At 35.0% G+C, this 18,156-nt stretch overlaps 1 protein-coding gene across 2 annotated transcripts; it reads right to left on the bottom strand.

Annotated features, from left to right (window-relative positions):
• Positions 1–2,343: 2,343 nt before the first annotated feature.
• On the bottom strand, positions 2,344–16,416 carry LOC145603051 (uncharacterized). 2 transcript variants are annotated; one of them, XM_081659180.1, is made up of 13 exons: positions 15,942–16,414; positions 15,671–15,818; positions 14,122–14,273; positions 13,686–13,868; positions 11,086–11,161; positions 10,537–10,614; positions 8,559–8,644; positions 6,960–7,033; positions 6,382–6,427; positions 4,718–4,827; positions 4,270–4,444; positions 3,483–3,587; positions 2,611–2,746 (listed from the first exon to the last, which is right to left on the bottom strand). In XM_081659180.1, exons 1-12 carry the CDS (start codon positions 16,194–16,196, stop codon positions 3,522–3,524), a joined length of 1,449 nt encoding a protein of 482 aa, XP_081515306.1. In that variant the 5' UTR covers positions 16,197–16,414; the 3' UTR covers positions 2,611–2,746; positions 3,483–3,521. The 2 variants fall into 2 exon arrangements, with proteins under 2 accessions (XP_081515305.1, XP_081515306.1); XM_081659179.1 differs by lacking the exon at positions 3,483–3,587 and having other exon boundaries at positions 2,344–2,746; positions 15,942–16,416.
• Between the last annotated feature and the right edge of the window lie 1,740 nt (positions 16,417–18,156).

The raw sequence follows: 18,156 nt of genomic DNA, 5'->3' as shown, positions 1-18,156 counted from the left end.
AATAGAGAATAATCAGAGTACGACTGTTTGAAGCCATACCTCTTGAGTGAGCCGGCTAGTTTGGCAAACCAACAACGGGGTGCCTGTCGAAGACCATAGAGCGACTTTTGAAGACGAAACACCATTCCTGGTTTGCTACCATGGAACCCGGGAGGTGGTTTCATGTATACCTCCTCATCAAGATCACCGTGGAGAAATGCATTGTGGACATGCATTTGATGCAATTCCCAATTCTTCGCAGCAGCTACAGCTAAGAAAGTCCGAACTGTGACCATTTTAGCCACGGGAGCGAACGTCTCATTATAGTCAATGCCTTCAACCTGATGATTACCAAATATGACCAGACGAGAGTGCAAGTCCACCACTTTACAAGACCAAGGAGGTTCCACCTCAAAACCATATGACAATGAGAGGAGTATCCCCTTAGCCTTATATTGTGGTGGTAACTCTTGATTTCTTTCAATGTGGGATTTCATAACCACTACACTCCCCCTTTAGTGTTTAGTGTGGGACAAGAAGAATGCTCACATGTGGGTTGTTCATGGGCTCAACACTCCCCCTCACATGTGAGCTGTCCATAGTGTTTTTGGCCCAGTATACTTTAGCAAGGCCCCAATCGTGGGCCTGGCTCTGATACCATGTCAAGAATGTGTATACTCGTGTTTGTATTGATTGTTAATGTGGTATATATACACAACCTAAGCAAGGGCCTTAAACTTAGCCCGTAACTAAATACAATTATATACGGGCTCAACATTTGTTGAACATGAAGCTCAAAATGAGAAAGTAGTGCAAAAGGTCGAGACTAACCCTTTCGATATTCATAGTTCTAAAGCTTCATCTCCTCCATCTGGTTCAGATAAGGAATGCAATGTTCCTGTTTGCAAACACCACAAAAAAAAGCCATAAAGACTGGCAAGAGTATTGCATTTTTTGAATAAGACAATTTTGCTAGAATTGCCGAAGGAATTAACCTACAAAAATTAGGTTTATACTCTATCTACTTTATACTTTTGGAAAAAATGTATATTAGTTTAGCAATATATGTACCTTTCTTGTTAAGCAATATATAATTGCTTTTATAAAATCATAGTAGTAATATGATGTAAAAATATCATGCAATAAATATGATGTAGAAATATTACAATAAGATATAATATGAGATTTCATTATCAACTATATATTATTCGATCATTGGGTAAGCGGTATGGTTCTCACACACTCACACACACACCCGCGAAAGAAAAAAAAAAAAATCAAATCGCATATACTAATCTCTTACTAAAGTTCTTAAAATTGGCATATGTCAATGATAGCACATTGATATTATTTTTTGGTTACATTACGTTTATTGAGTTAGCAAGGTCTATATAGGTATTCTACGCTGGTAGAACACGGATGATTCAAGTATTCAACAGGCTCGTCAATGAATTCGGATGATGTAAGGAGATAATAAATTGAGTAGAGGCCTTGATGCCCTTTGAAGAACAACTCCCATAATGGTGCTAGTGGCAACGTCTTCATGGTCCAGAACCATAAACGCCACCTTATGTCTCCTATTATAAGGATAATCCTTTATATGAGGTACCATAGAAGCACGCCACGTGAGCTCCTGATCAGACATTGTGAGCCATTATCCCCTCGGTGCTATCCAATGACCAAAGTCTCTGATCCATAACCTGATAGTTCGATGCTTCAATACCTGAAGCTAGCGAGTTTTGTATTGGTGCGAAGTCCTCAAAAATGAGGAATTTCCTGATGCGACCATTGAAAAAGATCCTGAGGACTACAACAGAATTCAATCGTAAAGTAAAGATTGGTGGTAGTAACATGGATGGCTGCAAACTGAGAACTGCTTTCTAAGCCTCTCACATAAATACTCCTTCATTTTCTATGAACTAAGTTATATTTTTGGGTGGCTTTAGGAGAAGAGGGAGGAGAGATTATTTAGCAGATTATGTACGCTTTCAAAACAAGGCAGAGTACAGGCTTGAAAAGTGTCAAAGATAGAGTAGAAAGTGATTAATATCAGTATGTCACACTTTGAGACACATTAATTGTAAACATTGAACAACAAATAAACTGATAAAGCCTTAAAAAATAGTAAGTAAACACAAGGGGAGGCAATCAAATAACCTTTCTCGAGTGTAGCTTCTGTATCTGGCAATATAACAGCATATATTCCGCACCTTAAAATTAAGATTGAAAGGAAATTGCCAGAATTACTAGCCAATTAAAATACACTTGACATTTGACTTGAATTCTGGACCTGACTCAAGTGCTAAAATCTTTGCAATTGCTAGAATGTAAAATAAAAACGAAAGAAAGAGGCGCAACAATACATCACTAAGATTAAACATACCAACTTGTTTATTAGCCAAATTTACACAAGATGAACCTAATGCAAACGGCTAGAATAAGATACGTAGTAGATAGCACAAGTTCTAGAATAAGATAGATACACGGTAACTTTGAGGTGTGGCTTGTTTAACCTCATCAGCCTGACAATTTATTTACCAAGTATCCATAGTGATGCAGTGATGGCATAATTAAATTAATGATTTAAAGTAGGCATGTTTCTTACACAATATAATGCAGCAAAGCAAGCAACAACTGCCGAAACAATGACTTTAGGTTGTCTAATCTTCATAATCTTTGATGATATCCAATTGCATGTGTATGCCCAAATCCAGTTGATTGCAAAATGTAATCCAAAAGTTCGACGGAATTTTGTCAAGAAAATGCCCTAGGAGAAAAACAAGGAAACCAATATCAATTGTACAACTCTGGATAATCAAAGAAAAGAAAATTATATTTGTAATAAAAATAAAATTTATAGTTTAAAAGGAGGCAGAATACAATTACGCAATTTAGTTGTACTACTCCCTCCGTCCCAAAAAGAACGATCCATTTGGCCAAAACTTTGTCCCAAAAAGAATGACCCATTTGCATTAAAACACCCACCAATTTGCTACAATCTATGTTACTCGGACTCTTCATTTTACCTCAAATACCCGTGTCGGACCCTCGACCCTCGGACATGGGTATGACCCCATGGGTATGACACATGGACACTTCATTTTAGTTGAAAAACATAGAATTTTTTCACAAAATAGCCGAGTCGGACACTTGGACACGTACCCGTGTCGGACATGGGTACCCAAGTCCGAGTAACATAGGCTACAATATTTGTGCAAAATTAACTTCCCCATATAAAAATTTGATTTTCCATGTTATTTTATTACTTTCTATCTATTTTTTTTACAAACCCCGTATAAATTTATCTTTCCAATATACTTTCACTTCTTTTTACTTAACTTTCTTAATACCCGCGTAATCAACCCAAATGGGTCGTTCTTTTTAGGACGGAGGGAGTATATCAGAATCATTAGACATGAGTATCATATGATGGAACATTGTGATATTAATTTTCCTCTAATACAGACATACTATTCAGCAAGTGTAAGAGCAGTGCTTCTAACCTAGAGAGGTCAATGGACCTAGAAAATGGCACCCCTTTATTATAATTTGCTCAACTCGTCACAAAATGCTGCAATACTTTGGTTGAAAGTCTCTAAAGAAAAGACCTGCATACCCTCAAACATATTTTGTTCAAATGAGTAAAATCTTCATCAGCCAGATAGACTATATTTGCCTTAAACATCTGGCCAAGTTTCCAATTGATCATAAGTAATATAGTGATTATGGTTGTATAGATTATCATTTGGCAACCTTTTCCAATAATTGGATGGTGGAGGTGTATGCAAGTGCATACTGCGCATCTGATGAGCATCTAACATAAAACCAAAGAAGATGAAAACTACTGGGTAAAATAAAATAACATAAATCTAATAAACATAAACTCCAATGATCATCTTAGTTGTAGCTCTTGTATTCATTGGAGCCTATATTTATTAGAATTAGTCTTCATATCCTTTGATTTTGGGCTTGATGTACAACGGATGCACAATGAGAATTGTGCATACGCCTCCACCATTGCATTTGCAAACTTTTCCAGCTACGCATATAAAAATACTAATAGTGAAACAATAAAATATAACATTTACTTTTTATTTTAGATTGTTCATTTTTTTCAATTTTTTAAATTTCTCTCTCACTTTTTGATAATTTTTCATCATAACATGAAGAAGAAGTATACAAAATCTACAATTCATGGCAAAAATTTATTTCCGTAATTCTGGGATAAGTACACTAATGAACATTGGATTGGCATGGACAATAGTAAAAAGCAAGCACTGTGGACATTACCTCAGGTAATTTGTGCTGTTGAGCTAGATGCTCAACATGGAGCCTCACATTTGATGCAGCAACAAACCACAGGACACGATCAACGTCTTTATATATAGTGGAAACTATGTCAAATAAAGTAGTGCTGCCATTTTCTATGGCACTCAAGATTGAAGATTCTCTATCTCTGCGATTCCTGAAATCAGACTATACATTGTGAGAAAATTTATGAAAACTTTCAGATATTTACCACAATATTACATCCACAAGCTTCCGTGCTCTGAGAAATTTAAATACACAAGGCATATGGGGTAAGATATACAAAAAATCATACTAACTATGAACAAGTCATGACAAAGAAAATTACATGCATAAATATGCCGCATCAATAGCTCATCTAGCAAAAAATATGGTAAATGCTTTATATGTGAAATAGTGAAAGAAGAGAATCATTAAATGCAGTTCATACTTGAGATATCGACAAAGCATGTGTTTTGGCCACAGATTGACTCTCCCATGCATAGGAATCAAAGTGTTCGGAGAAATCTCCAAGAATTTGTATGTTGTATTAAAGTATTCCTGCAAGAAAAATAAGCATTGGTGAGGTGATGAGATCAAAATAATGTACCCTATCAAGATGAACAATCCATTCCTGCAATGGAATGCAGGGAAGCATGGAAAAGCGAAAAATTAGCTATATAGAGGGACTTCTATAGTTAGTTCCTGCTAGTTGAGTTCGACCTGATATTTTTATCCCAAATAATCTATAGTTTTTTCAAATTAATAATAATTTAAACAAGTACTGGTAGTACAGTATGTTATATCCTTGGCAAAAATTTGAGGGCTTGGTCTTTCAGCAAAAGACAATAAACATTTGGTTCCCTATTTTTCTCAAGATAGATGGTTGTGACTTGTGAGAATGTGAGACTATTGAAGGGTTACATAATTTTAAATGGTTCTTGATGATATAACATGGGTGCACCGTGCATGACACCCAAGTAAATTCTTATAGAATTCAGGGTGAAAACAGAATATTTCTTGTTTGGGTTCCGAGAATCAATGCAATATCACTTTGCGTCTATCTTTCAAAATGCAGAATAATAGTTTTACCGATCAATTTTAAGAAATAATACAAGAGAGTCGTAAGTCTAAATATTTTAATTGAGGATATGACATCCATGTAAAAAAAAAAGACTAATGGAGTATTGGAGTGGTGTAGAGAGCATGCCAAAAAAACAGGACATGCAATTAACTTTATGTTATTTCTAAAAGATATCCCATTTGGCACTTTGGCTAGAATTTTTTCAAGTTTAAAGTTTCCCCAAAACCTAGTTCAAACACCCACATAATTCCAAACACTCACATTCCCTTATCTAACAGAAGCATTAAACTTGTTATTGGGGGCCATATATTGCCTTACACGAGTAAAGGGAATCAGTACAGCTTTGAGAAAATTCTTATACTTCTTGTCATCTGTACACTTAATATTTCTGAAGTGATTCTGGGAAATTTGACATGAAGCTCCGGGTGAGATGGTCGACTGGTCGAGATTGATGGAAATATGAGTGTTGCGTTAAGGAAGTGGGGTGGTGGGGTGAGAGGGTTTAACCAAAACTTTCAAAAGTAACCACTGTAGCAAAAACAATTAAACATCACTCCACATGTAATGAAGGAATGAAAGGATATAAGCAAAGGATTAGCTGCATCATTAAAAGTCTCAATTCCTTGTGTAATCAGTGCACATCTCCTGTGATGTCTTCCCTTGACATCATCTGATACAAAAATTATATTCTCACTCCTCTTCTTCCCTTTCCCATACTTCTTTGTTATTTTGGTAGCTAGCCCGATTGTCTCAAAACATAACTAGCTTAAAGCTTCACTAATCTTTGTTACAACTTGATCCTTTTTTTTTCTTTTAGACACCCTTTAAAGAATAACTGAAACAAAACACTTGCTTTGATGCGAGTAAAAATAAAAAAATAACAAGCAAAAGTGGGCAGAACACTCAGCACAAATAATGAGAACCAAAACCCAAAAAGAATATGATAAAAATAAAAAATATCAATAAAATAAATAAATAAAATAAATAAATAAATAATTTGTAAAAAAGGTAACAATACATAATTAGCTTACTCCCATATTTCCACCAGAAAAAGCATCCAGAACTGCACTACCTTGCCTGCAACATCGATGAAACAAAAAAACTCTTAGTACATCAGATGGTTCGAACTTAATAACAGAATATAACAAGATGCTATCATCATAAACAATTGAAGAAAATACTTTCTTTTTTCCGATAAAAAACAAGAAAAGTTTCCACAACTTGATCATTGAACCTACGAATGTTTCTTTTATATAGAATGCTAGAAACTACATATACGAAATGCATTTGAATATAAGGTGATTATTCCTTGCTAGTCTGAGCTATACAAGCTGGAGGATTTTCCAGAAGAAAATGCTCTAACTCACATAAACATGTAACAGACAATTGATAACAGAGATCTTGTGAATATAGTCTCTTTAAATTCAGAGGAAAACATTGCACAAGTGACTACCAAGTACCAACATAAAATTTTTCATCAAAAATGAAATTGAATTGAATACCGAAGATTTCACAAAGAATATATTTAGTTCTTCTTAGTACCTTTATGTATTATGTAAGGGATCATAGAGCAATATTTCAAAACGTATCTACTTTGAGAGGGCCTTACCCAACACAATGATCACCAACAATCAGTGTATGAGTATTGATATGGAGCAATGCCATATGACCATCTGTGTGGCCCTGTTATTGAAAGAATTAAAACTATCAAACTTGGAAATTATCATCCTTCATAAGGACTATAGGAACGCAGATAAAGAGCTAAACCACAAAGTACAAAGAATACAGATAGCATATTGAATTGTATCCAATAAATCATAAACACTAATTTATTTATTTATTCGTGCACCTATGAGTAAATTCAATTATTCGACATAAACTTCTCATTCCTTGTCTCATTGAGTAGAAGAGAGTCAGGGGCCTATAGTTAATTTGAATAATGAAGCTTTGAACCCATTACAAAGTCTAGTGACTTCAATCTTTGAATATTATATTATCAATGACAATCATGAAGAAAAAATCATGCCAATAATACACTACAAATTACCAGTATTTAGGACAAATTATTCATAAGTTAGCAAACAGGAGTACAGGACTAACTACAGGATTTCCCTCAGCAAAAAAGTTAGCAAACAGGATAGCTTCAATCAATCTTTTTCCTTCTAAGCCTATTACTGCTTACTAGAAGTGAAAATGGGCTAAGCAAGGCCGATCCTGAGCCAGTACAGGCTCCGAATCGAGGTATTGGAGATGGTCAGTCTGGTCTTGAATAGACCTGCTCAGGGTCATGCTGTGCTGTTCCTAGGAAGCTTCAGCAGGGCATTGAACCAGAATCTGAACAATACAAGACCTAAACATGCCGGCATTCTCTCCTTGTTTGAGCCCATATTTTCCAGCTTTTTTATATAAAATTTACATCATTAAAATATAGTTCAAGCGTTTGGGTTCCCTCTGGACCAGTTTGTGTCAGGATACTCCAAAGTCCAAACAAAAAAATTTGGACCTAAAACCCTAAACCACCTGGACCGAGTCACTTTGTCTGACAGTACAAGACTTAAACATGACGGCCTGGTTCTAGCCACATTTTTCCAGATTTTCAGACAAAGATTTTCAATTTACATCATAAAATTACAGTACACGTGTTTGGGTTCCACCTGGGCCCAGTATTGGGTCAGGATGCCACAGAAGGAAAAAAATAAATAAATAAAAAATACTTGGACCTAAAACCCAATATTACCCAGTCCATGGCCCACCTGATCCTTGCAATAGACTAAAAATCAAAAAAGTAGAATTGAGGAAGAAAATGCTCCCCGGTCTCAGCCCTAATCCCACACCACGGTGGGTTACAGGTGGATTTGGATAGTAGATGCTCCCCCCAAAGATTATAAAATCATAAATAAATGTTTCCTGTGAAAAGCATGCAATGATGGCCTCCTCATAAATGATAGATTACATTAAAGCAAGGTGTTTGAAAATGCTTAAGACTTTTTGTAGACTATCTACTTATCTATAATATGTAAATTGTGAAGGATCAGATACAGGAAGCCAGGGAGCACAATACTGTCCCAGATGCATGCCACACAGGTTACTAAGAGTATACCAATAAATCCTTAGTAGCAGAGAGGACTCAAGGAGTGTCCATGAATTTCTTGTTCAATGACACTCAGGTTCAATAACATAAAGAGGTGCTAGTTATCCAATACAATACCGGGGCAAAAATGACTTGAAGTCGCTGGCCCCCAACATTTATTTCTTCCCCACCTGCAACTGATGTATACCCAAGAGACCAGTCATCTGCAGTCAAACAAAGTTGTTATAAACTTATAACACTTTTGATCTCCATGAAAGTAGTTACTAATGAATAAACATTTGCATATACCCTATAATAGAAACACCTCTATAAAACAATAAATTACTAATTTTCCAATATCATTAATGTAGTGAAAGGATTTCTGATGGTCCAGCAAACTGGCTTCCACTATCATCACTTAGAAGTTCTTAGCACTACACATGTGTTTTATTCACTTCAATCATACATTTAGCTTAAATTTGGAATGCATGATCCATAAATAACTAGCAAATAAATTCAGTCATTGATAAAGATATTCTAAATTTTATATGGGCTTGATCTTGAATCTAGAAAACCATGCTATTAAGTATTAACATGTATAGCTGTAGGGGTGCAAAAACCTGCAAAATATTTACCAATTCAAAACCCAAAAGCTGAAAGCCCATGTAATAGTCAGTCTACCTCTTATAATAAAGCTTCCCCCCACCCCACAAAAAAATAAATAAATAAATAAATAAAAACCTCTTATAATAAAGCTAATGTATTGTAAACGTAGGAATTGAAAGGTCTTGCGCTACATGTAGCTTTATACAGTGCAGTCAATCTGCTATGCACATTCAGAATCTGTATAAGCTCTTTCTTCTAATATATGTTACGTGTTTTAGGAGTGGTGAGACAGGATGCCTCTTATTTACATACTGTGAGCTTCCTACTTCTTTTGGGTCCTACCTATTTGAAGTGAAAAAATGGAGAAGTTGGCAACCCTTTTATTATGGTGCAATGAAAAATTTCTATGTTGACTATGAACACCAAGAGGGAACAAAATCATATACAAGTAGTAACTTTAAATTCTTAGCTACTTTGGAGGCATCATGTTCAAAGAGAAATGAGAGGACAGTTTAGAACAAGATTTTCTCCCAATCCCTTCACGGAATAGACCTGTCAATCCAGCAACTCTCTGAACTGATGTTGCAGGACCAAGAGAAAACAGGTCCAAATCAATCCCACTAACTGAGTACTTCTGTAAAATAATCTTAAAGCCAGAAACTACCAGATACACCTGAATAGCAGTAAGCACATTCTTACATCCAGCAAGATAAGCATAGACAAATAAGCTAATATATATTGCTAACTGTGAATGAGAAACAGAAACCCCTTCACAATGCAAATCCCAGAAAATGACTTCACATTTTCACCCTAAACTTGAAGACAAATAAAAGATTCACCAACAAAAAGAAAAACCAAGAAAAGATCAGCTTCCTACAAACTTCTTGTGGCCCCTAACCCCTAAACCTTCTCCAAGGCTTACCAAATTAAGCACCTCACAACAAACCCCTCCAGATCAGTATCTACAAGGTTTGCTGATGCCCAAGGTGCTGCTGTCCAAAATCTTAGAAAGGCCTAAGCGACATGTTTTCAATGAGCAATTAAGAAAAAGACCAAATGGTGTTGGCATTAACTTCATGTCTGCAACAGTTTTTACACACAGATTTTTTTTTAAGAATTATGCCGCACTTTTATGATGCACGCACTTCATGCTCGTGTTTTGTGCCTAGGTTCAGACCCCTATCAGCTCAATGCACTTCCAGCCTTTTCAAACAATGCCCCATATCCACTTCCTCCACCTAATCCAACCCTTCACAGTTCACACCGTATCACCTTATCATAAAACTGTAGGTCGCCCTATTGTATACCTTCTTAAAACCAAGCTTAATTCGACCCTTAATATAACTTCAACAAACATCAATTATCACTACAGCCACAACTAAAATTTGCCTTATATCCACAAAAAGCAAACTGGGTGACAGAGATAATAGACCAGTTCAGGCTTAATACAAATAAAGTACCATACCACTTCAATAATTTTCGAAACCTTGACTTGGGTAGAGAAGAATACCTTTTCCAATACGATGCATTGTGTTTTCGTGAGCTAAGAGAATTGCATCAGGGTTGCATTTTTGAATAGCTGACAAACCTGAACATATCCACAAAAGCAGCAAGTCAAATACAAAAGACATGAAAATGCTGATCACTACAGCTATCAGGAAATGCTTTGCTACAGCATTTTGGACATGGCCTTAGAGCCTTAGAGGTATACTGAGACACATTTGAACCTCACAAGCCTTGTCCGCAGTGAGATAAAATTAGAAAGTTCGCTGGAAATAGCTCTTATTGGAGAAAATAGACCACAGAAACAACAGAACAAAAAAAGAATCTGGGCAAAAAAAAAAAAAAAAAAAAACACCAGGTTTTTATCCTGGATCAACAATATACCTCCAGCAATCTGCCACGCATGAATATTAGAAAGAATAAAAAAGAAATAGACCACATGCAATAGCACTTTCATGAGTTTCATCAACGGTGGCGGTTTGGCACCTAAGTTATTTTCTCCAATCAGAATCAACTTCACTGAAATAAACTTATGAAAGCATTGAAAATGACTTACCATCAATATGATCAGGATGATGATGTGTAACAAACACGACCAGCTTTCTTGGTAAAGCTGCAATAATATCTGCAAGCTGATAAAAACAATGAGATATGTCTGAGTATATTATGACAGTAGAAAAAAATATACATTATTCTTGTCATATCTACAGCTAAACAATCGTGCCGTATTGTACAGATTCTGATGGTTGTCTGCAATATATACAGCTTCATCCAAGACAGGTCAACAATTTAAAGGAACTGCAAAATGACTAATCATAGAATATTATAATGAAACAATATCTATATTGAGTAGACATGAGTAAGAACACATAAGTTGAAACTGAAAAGCTTTAAACAGAGGCAGTTTTATCCACTTCACCAAAAATTACCTCATATCTTCAAGTTACAGATGGTTTTCATATATTTGATTTTCTCTAGTATACTTAAATGTGAAAGAGAGATATCAACAGAGAATAATGGCTTTCCAAGGCTCTACAACCCACATGGTCATATCTTGACACCTTAGATCTACGTTCAAAGTCTTCAAACTAATAAAGTTCCACTTTTACACAATCCAAAGTCTACCAAACCTTTAAAAAAAATATTGCAGTAAAATATCTTGACAGAAAGTAAAGGATCTTCACAGAAAACTTCCCCTTATCCATTAAATTGAAAACAGCTAGAGTTTCAAGTTTTCAACCATTGTCAATTATAGTAAGGAAGATCCTTGATGTGAAGAATCAGACATAAAACGAAGTCAATAACTTCATGAATAAGTGTGATATTTGAATAGGCTATGAGAGTATGAGACCATGCAACTAATACAAGCCACATAGTCATGTTACATGTTCCTTTTTTTGTGGGGTGTGGCGGAGGGGGGTGTAATAATATTAGTCTTCCACCAGATGTGACTAAAACCTTTGATACCATATCTTCTAATAGGAAGAGAAAACAAATAGATAGAGATCAGACAACTAAAGAATAATTATATAAATGGGGAGTAGCTACCCCTTAAAACTGTGACGCGAGAGGGAGGCATGATATTTTTCATAAAACCTCAACTAGTAAACATGTTTGCAAAGCCTTGCAATCTATGAGATGCTATCAAAGTAAAGTAGATAATATTAGGGTTAACGAATAAAAGGAATCCGAACTCACTGACAACTCCAAAATACAGAATCAGTTAGATTGAGAGAATCGCATTCTGATCTTTCCTGAAACTTTGGCTAAGTTTAGTTCACAATCACCTTATTTTTGGTTATCTGAACTTATTAGGTGGACTTATCTTTTCTGATTTGATTTGAACTGGTAATCCATAAGGGAAAAATACGTCAAATGAGGTCACATTAGTTTTGTATTAATGTGTATATTCCAAATATGTAATTTCCATAATTTTTTCAAATGGAATTAATGATGTTTAGTGATAAAAATCAAAAATAAAACGACAAGTCTTACATGAACTTTTTTTTTTTTTAATCTCCACAAAACTTCTCTGTATTTACCTGATGTAGTCTGAAATAAGTATTAAGGTACTTATATAAGGTAAACTATACATAGCCTTAATGCACTTTATACACAATAATTTTCCTTATTTACTCTAATATATTTTTTATTATCTTCCACCAGTGGTTTTGACTTTTGAGGGATGATACCTACCCTACGTGGTCTTTAGTTTTATTAAATATATAAATTCATCAGTCCTTCACCAATTCCAGCCTTGGTTTTAAAAAGCGCGCCTCGCTCCCTGGGAAATGGGCTTTAGCTAGGCGAGGCTCAGTCACCTACGAAAGGCGCTCGCCTCGTGCGCTTCTGGGCTTTAGCTAGGCGAGGCTCAGTCACCTACGAAAGGCACGCGCCTAGTGCGCCTCAAAGCGCCTTTGGAAAGGCGCGCCTTTGCACCTCAAAGAAAATAACTAAGATTTAAGTTATAAATTGAAGAATGATGGACATTTTTTAAAATTCAGACTACCTTAGCTTAACATATATCATTATATAATTTACTAAATCATTTGAAATAAATAAATAAAATACATGCGCCTTGCATACAAAAGGCGCGCGCCTTCGCCTTGCGCCTCGCGCCTAGGCTGCAAGGACCATTTGCGCCTTGGTTTGCGCCTTTTAAAACTAAGATTCCATCACCCTAAGATTTAATTTACTACGATTTCTGAAACGACGAATGCACTGCAAATATACAAACAAAAAGAACCTTATATACAACTAAAGACAACATTCAGTCATTTGCAGAGAAGATATCTAGAACTGAATAAAGTATTGTGAATTTTCCTATCAAGCACCTGACATCCCTAAAAATGTCGACAATCCCTGAGCTTACAAACACTACCTCCAACCAAAAACGATGATTGTAAGGATTCTAAAATTTACACTCTCATAGCAATATAGAATATTTAAGCTTATCAACTCTCCAAATTCATGTGAATCACATTCATACATATAAGGCAATTGCTTCTGTTATGTATTCCTACACACTTTACAAGAGTGGGCTTCATCGTATGCTATATATTTACAAGAAATATACCATGTTGTCATATGTGCAGTGAATTAATGAAAGTTCTTTCAGAATTAAGGTGTCTTAAGCTGAGTTGGCTAAAAGTATACCTCTTGATGCAACCGAGATCTGCATCCTGGGTCTATTATTAGTGCATCTCCATGAGCAATAAAACCTTTATCGCTTTCCCTATTGGCAACAATCTGTGGAGCAATGACTACCAAGTTCGTAGTGGAGAAAGGCTTGCCAGTTCTACTTTCCATTGGTACAAGTCTAACACCCAGAGGATATTCCTGTAAAAGAGACAAAGTAATTGACAAAACGGCATCAGAGAATGATTTCTACAGATTTACAACATCAACCGGAATTCATGATAGGAGAATTGATGGTATTAGAGAACCAAAACAATTACAGATAATTAATCAAATACTTGCATGAGTTGATCTCTGTTTGTAACTGTATTCCGCAATAAAAGAAAACATAGCAAAATAAACTGCTTCATCAAAACAATTAAACAACAAAATACTAGTATAAATTAGATGCAACCTGGTAATTCAAATTATGCGGAACATCCCACTTAGAGTATTTAGAGTCATGTGGAAAACCATTAACCACCAAGGGTCCCATACGATAACTATCCTGTGTTACTTCGGAGAGCCATTTGGAGCAATTAGACCAGGACATCCACTGGCATGCCTCTGCATATGGATTTACCCAATAGACAAGAAGAAAATAAATACTTATGAGAAAGCTATATGAACTTCAGATACAACAAAAGTGTTTTACTCCCTCCGTCCCTAAATTACATTCCTCTTTCTAGCATTTATTCCTCACATAATAGAGAGAAAGAGGAATGTAATTTAGGGACGGAGGGAGTATTATTCTATCAAGCTGGCCACGAATTAATAATATTCCCATAATTTATGCACTCATTAATTATTTTTCCTTAAATACTCTTTCCATACCACATCAAAGTGGGGCAGAGGGAAAAGGTGAGTACAATATCATAATTCACATTCATATTTGTAGCTATAGAAATTAAGAGCAGAAGGAATATGAACATGTCAGTATTAAATCTAATTTTTATTTGTCTAGTTCTGCTCCGTAATTAATTTCATTTTATGGAAAACCTTCTTTAATATCTTATCCCGCAATATCTTTACACCTTTCCATTCTCTCCATCTTCCCTTATCTACCTGTTCTACTTTAATATTCAGAATAAAGATTGAGGTTAAAAAAATTAAGTTTTTGTTTTTTTTTTTTTTTTTTTTTTGACAAGTAATAAAATTAAGTTTATTCCTTTAATCTTATTTATCATGTTTCAGGAGTGATACACAAACCTTTAATCTTATTTCAGGAGTGATTATTGATTGAATACCTTAGTCAAGAGTGGTCGAGGGGATCCAAGAACCAATTTGTTATTTCGGGAGTGATCGAGCGTATTTTCTATTGACTACATTTATATTAGAATCATGATACATATATTTGGGGTCTAGATTCATATCAATCCCTCCCTTTCCTTCCCCTCCCTCCACCTAATCCATTACCTGAACAAGAGAAATTCTCCTCCTCCCAATCTCTTCTTTTCTTTTCCTTTTAATTCCTTCTATCCAAACAATGTGTAATTTAGATTGATATACTGTTTTTTGAATCTTAGTAATGCAATGCCATTGATCAGTACATCATCTAATTAAACCAACTCAGTTTTTGTTAAGTTTATTTCACTTCATGACAATCAATACATACAAAGTGGAGGCATGGAGAATCCAAGCATGTCCACCATTTTCAGATCATCAACACACAACTCCTCAGGTACATCCTGGCATGACAAACTAAATAACCCCCAGCAAAGATTCAAAAGAACTATGAGAACCGCGAATTGCACCACACTAAACTCAACACCTACATTATCAATCACAAGTTGTTCCATTGTCCAGGTTCACTTTGCAATACAAAAATTGTTACCCTCGACTTCCAAGTTTAGTTGTCACATTGCTAGTCCAAATCGCAAAATCGACATAACTACGGCATTAACTTCCAACCACAAACATTCTAAAATCTAAATGCATGCAAATAAAAAAGGGTTAGGACTAACCATCACAACTTTTATCATCAACTCCATAGCAGCCAGTGATAAAAACCGTTTGAATCGGAGGTCCCGGTCCGAATGCAGGCTCTTCCACAAACTTCCAGAACTTCCACTGCCCTTCAACCAACCTCTCAATTTCAACCTGCTCTGAAACCTTAAAAAAAAAAAAAAAAAAAAAAAAAAAAAAAAAAAAAAAAAACCAATTTCACCCAAAATTTCAACATACCAACAATATATCAACAATTTCCAATTTCCCACTAAAAATGATCATTAATACCTGATTTAAAGCCAAACCCAGGTCAAATTTCTTCAAATCAAGTTTAGCAGAGCATAATTCAGCTCCTTCAACTTGAATTTCCGATTCACCTTGTAAAATACTCAATTGAACAGAAGGAAAATCCCAGAGATCAGAATCAATATAAGAATCATACTCTTCAATTCCGAATTTGCGAGGTCTAATTTGCTTGACTAGGAGAAATTCCTCCTCATTTAAAGGGTTTTTGATGATCACAGCTAATTTGTATATCGACATTGTTGCTTAGAAATATTAGGGGCGAATGATTTGTGTAATTAAATTGGGGATTTTACGATGAACAAATGTGTTAAAGTTTAAAAAAGTAGTTGAGGAATAGAGTGTTAATAGTGTAGAGCGAGGTTGGTGAGCATGTAATTAATGGCGTGCTTTTATAGGTTTGCTAGTTTTTTAAACTGTTTTTTTTTTTTTTTTAATTGGGAAAGTGAAAAATGAAGGGGAAAAGGTTGTATATTGGGTTTTTCTCCGGTTTTTCGGGTTTCTCATGATAAATTTGTCTCTCTACTATATGTCTATATGTATATCTACCTGTTATGAGTAGTCTTCAATGGTGTGAATTTAAGGTGGAAAATTGTCCCCAGAAAATGATGGTTTTGATAAATGATGGTTTTGATATGTTTATTGACATGAGGCATTTGACAAAAAGGATAGGGATGACGTGAATGAGAAGGTAGGATAAGAATAGAAAATTAGTAAGTGGAATGTAGGTTAAAATGATGTTATCGTTAATTTGATATAAGTTGGGAATTAAATTAGGATAATATTAAAATTACTTGAGTAAAATTGTATTTTACCTTTCAATTTTTATCCTCCAACCTGTGATTTGGTTAGTAGTACTCGATAGTAGTATATGAGCAATTCTCATCCTCAACTAAGTTGAGGCAAGAATGACTCAACTAAGGGTAAAATGGGAATTCCATAATTTGGCTCTGAAAAGTTTCTGGAAAGTGTGTGGTCATTCTCATCCTCAACTAAGTTGAGGCAAGAATGACTCAGCTAAGGGTAAAATGGGAATTCCATAATTTGGCTCTAAAAAGTTTTCTGGAAAGTGTGTGGTCCCCACACCCACCCACACATGTTTGTGATTAATTAATTCAAAAGTTAGAAAAACTTCCAAAAAATTTGAAATTATAATCTGTAAAAGAGGAGAGAGAAAACCATTTTCCAAAAAACCATTGAGATTCAAGGAGTGAGAGTGGAGGTGAAAAAAAAACCGCTAAGAAGTTGGAAGAACAAGTTGCCAATTTTGTGTCGATTTGGGTTTGTATTCAAGCAAAACATGGAGCATCGTCTGTGGGTTTGTATTGAAGGAGAGTGTGATTGCATTTTCGGCCTAATTTTGTCGCGCCATCAAATGTAAGTATGAACCCTAGTTTTTTAAGATTTGAAAGAAATTTTGTTTTTGTTTGGTTTTTGTACATCTAGAAGTTTGTCTGTGTAGTAGTATTTGTTTAAATATGTGTGATGAACTTGTGAAAAGTTAGGGTTTTCTACCAGATGAAATTGTTAAAAGTTAGGGTTTTACTGGAGATTCTGCCCTTTATTTGTCGATTGTAGATTTGTAGTATTACTTGTTGGGAATTTATTATGTTTGTTTAAAATTGTTGAAATGTATGTGAAATTTATTATCTTGTTTAAGATTGTATTATAGAGTATGTGATATGGCAATTAAACTCATGTGTTTGATGGGTAATGTTCATTGCAATTATTTTTGGCGAAATTACATGCATTACAACTGATATACTCATGATTGGAGTTCAGTGTTTAAAGCGTTATTAGAGTGTTGAAAACTTGAAATTCCTAAAATTTTAATTATTTGTTGAACTCCCCTTTGAATGTATAAAAAAATTTATTTGGGTCATGTTGAATTCTAATGTGCATGTTGTTGTTGGCCCCTATGTTGTAGTTATTGGGTTGTTTGTTGATACCATAATCTTCTATTTTTGGTACCAAATATGTTCATGTTTGATGCCATAATCAATGGACTTAAGATACCATGATTTGGCTTGTTGGTACCTGTTTTTGAAACCTTTTTTTAACTTTTTTGATACCATGGAATTGTTTGGGGTAAAGTAGGTTTGTCTATATGTATGAATTTGTGTGGGTAAGAACCTCCAAACAGAAAAATCTACTGGTTAAGTTTTGTTGTTCCTCCAAAGTAGTATATTGATTCTGTATT

Source organism: Chenopodium album, chromosome 21 (assembly GCF_948465745.1).
Source record: "Chenopodium album chromosome 21, dcCheAlbu1.1, whole genome shotgun sequence".
In the NCBI taxonomy this organism is placed as follows: Eukaryota; Viridiplantae; Streptophyta; class Magnoliopsida; order Caryophyllales; family Amaranthaceae; genus Chenopodium; species Chenopodium album.
This window is presented reverse-complemented; position numbering and strand designations above follow the sequence as displayed.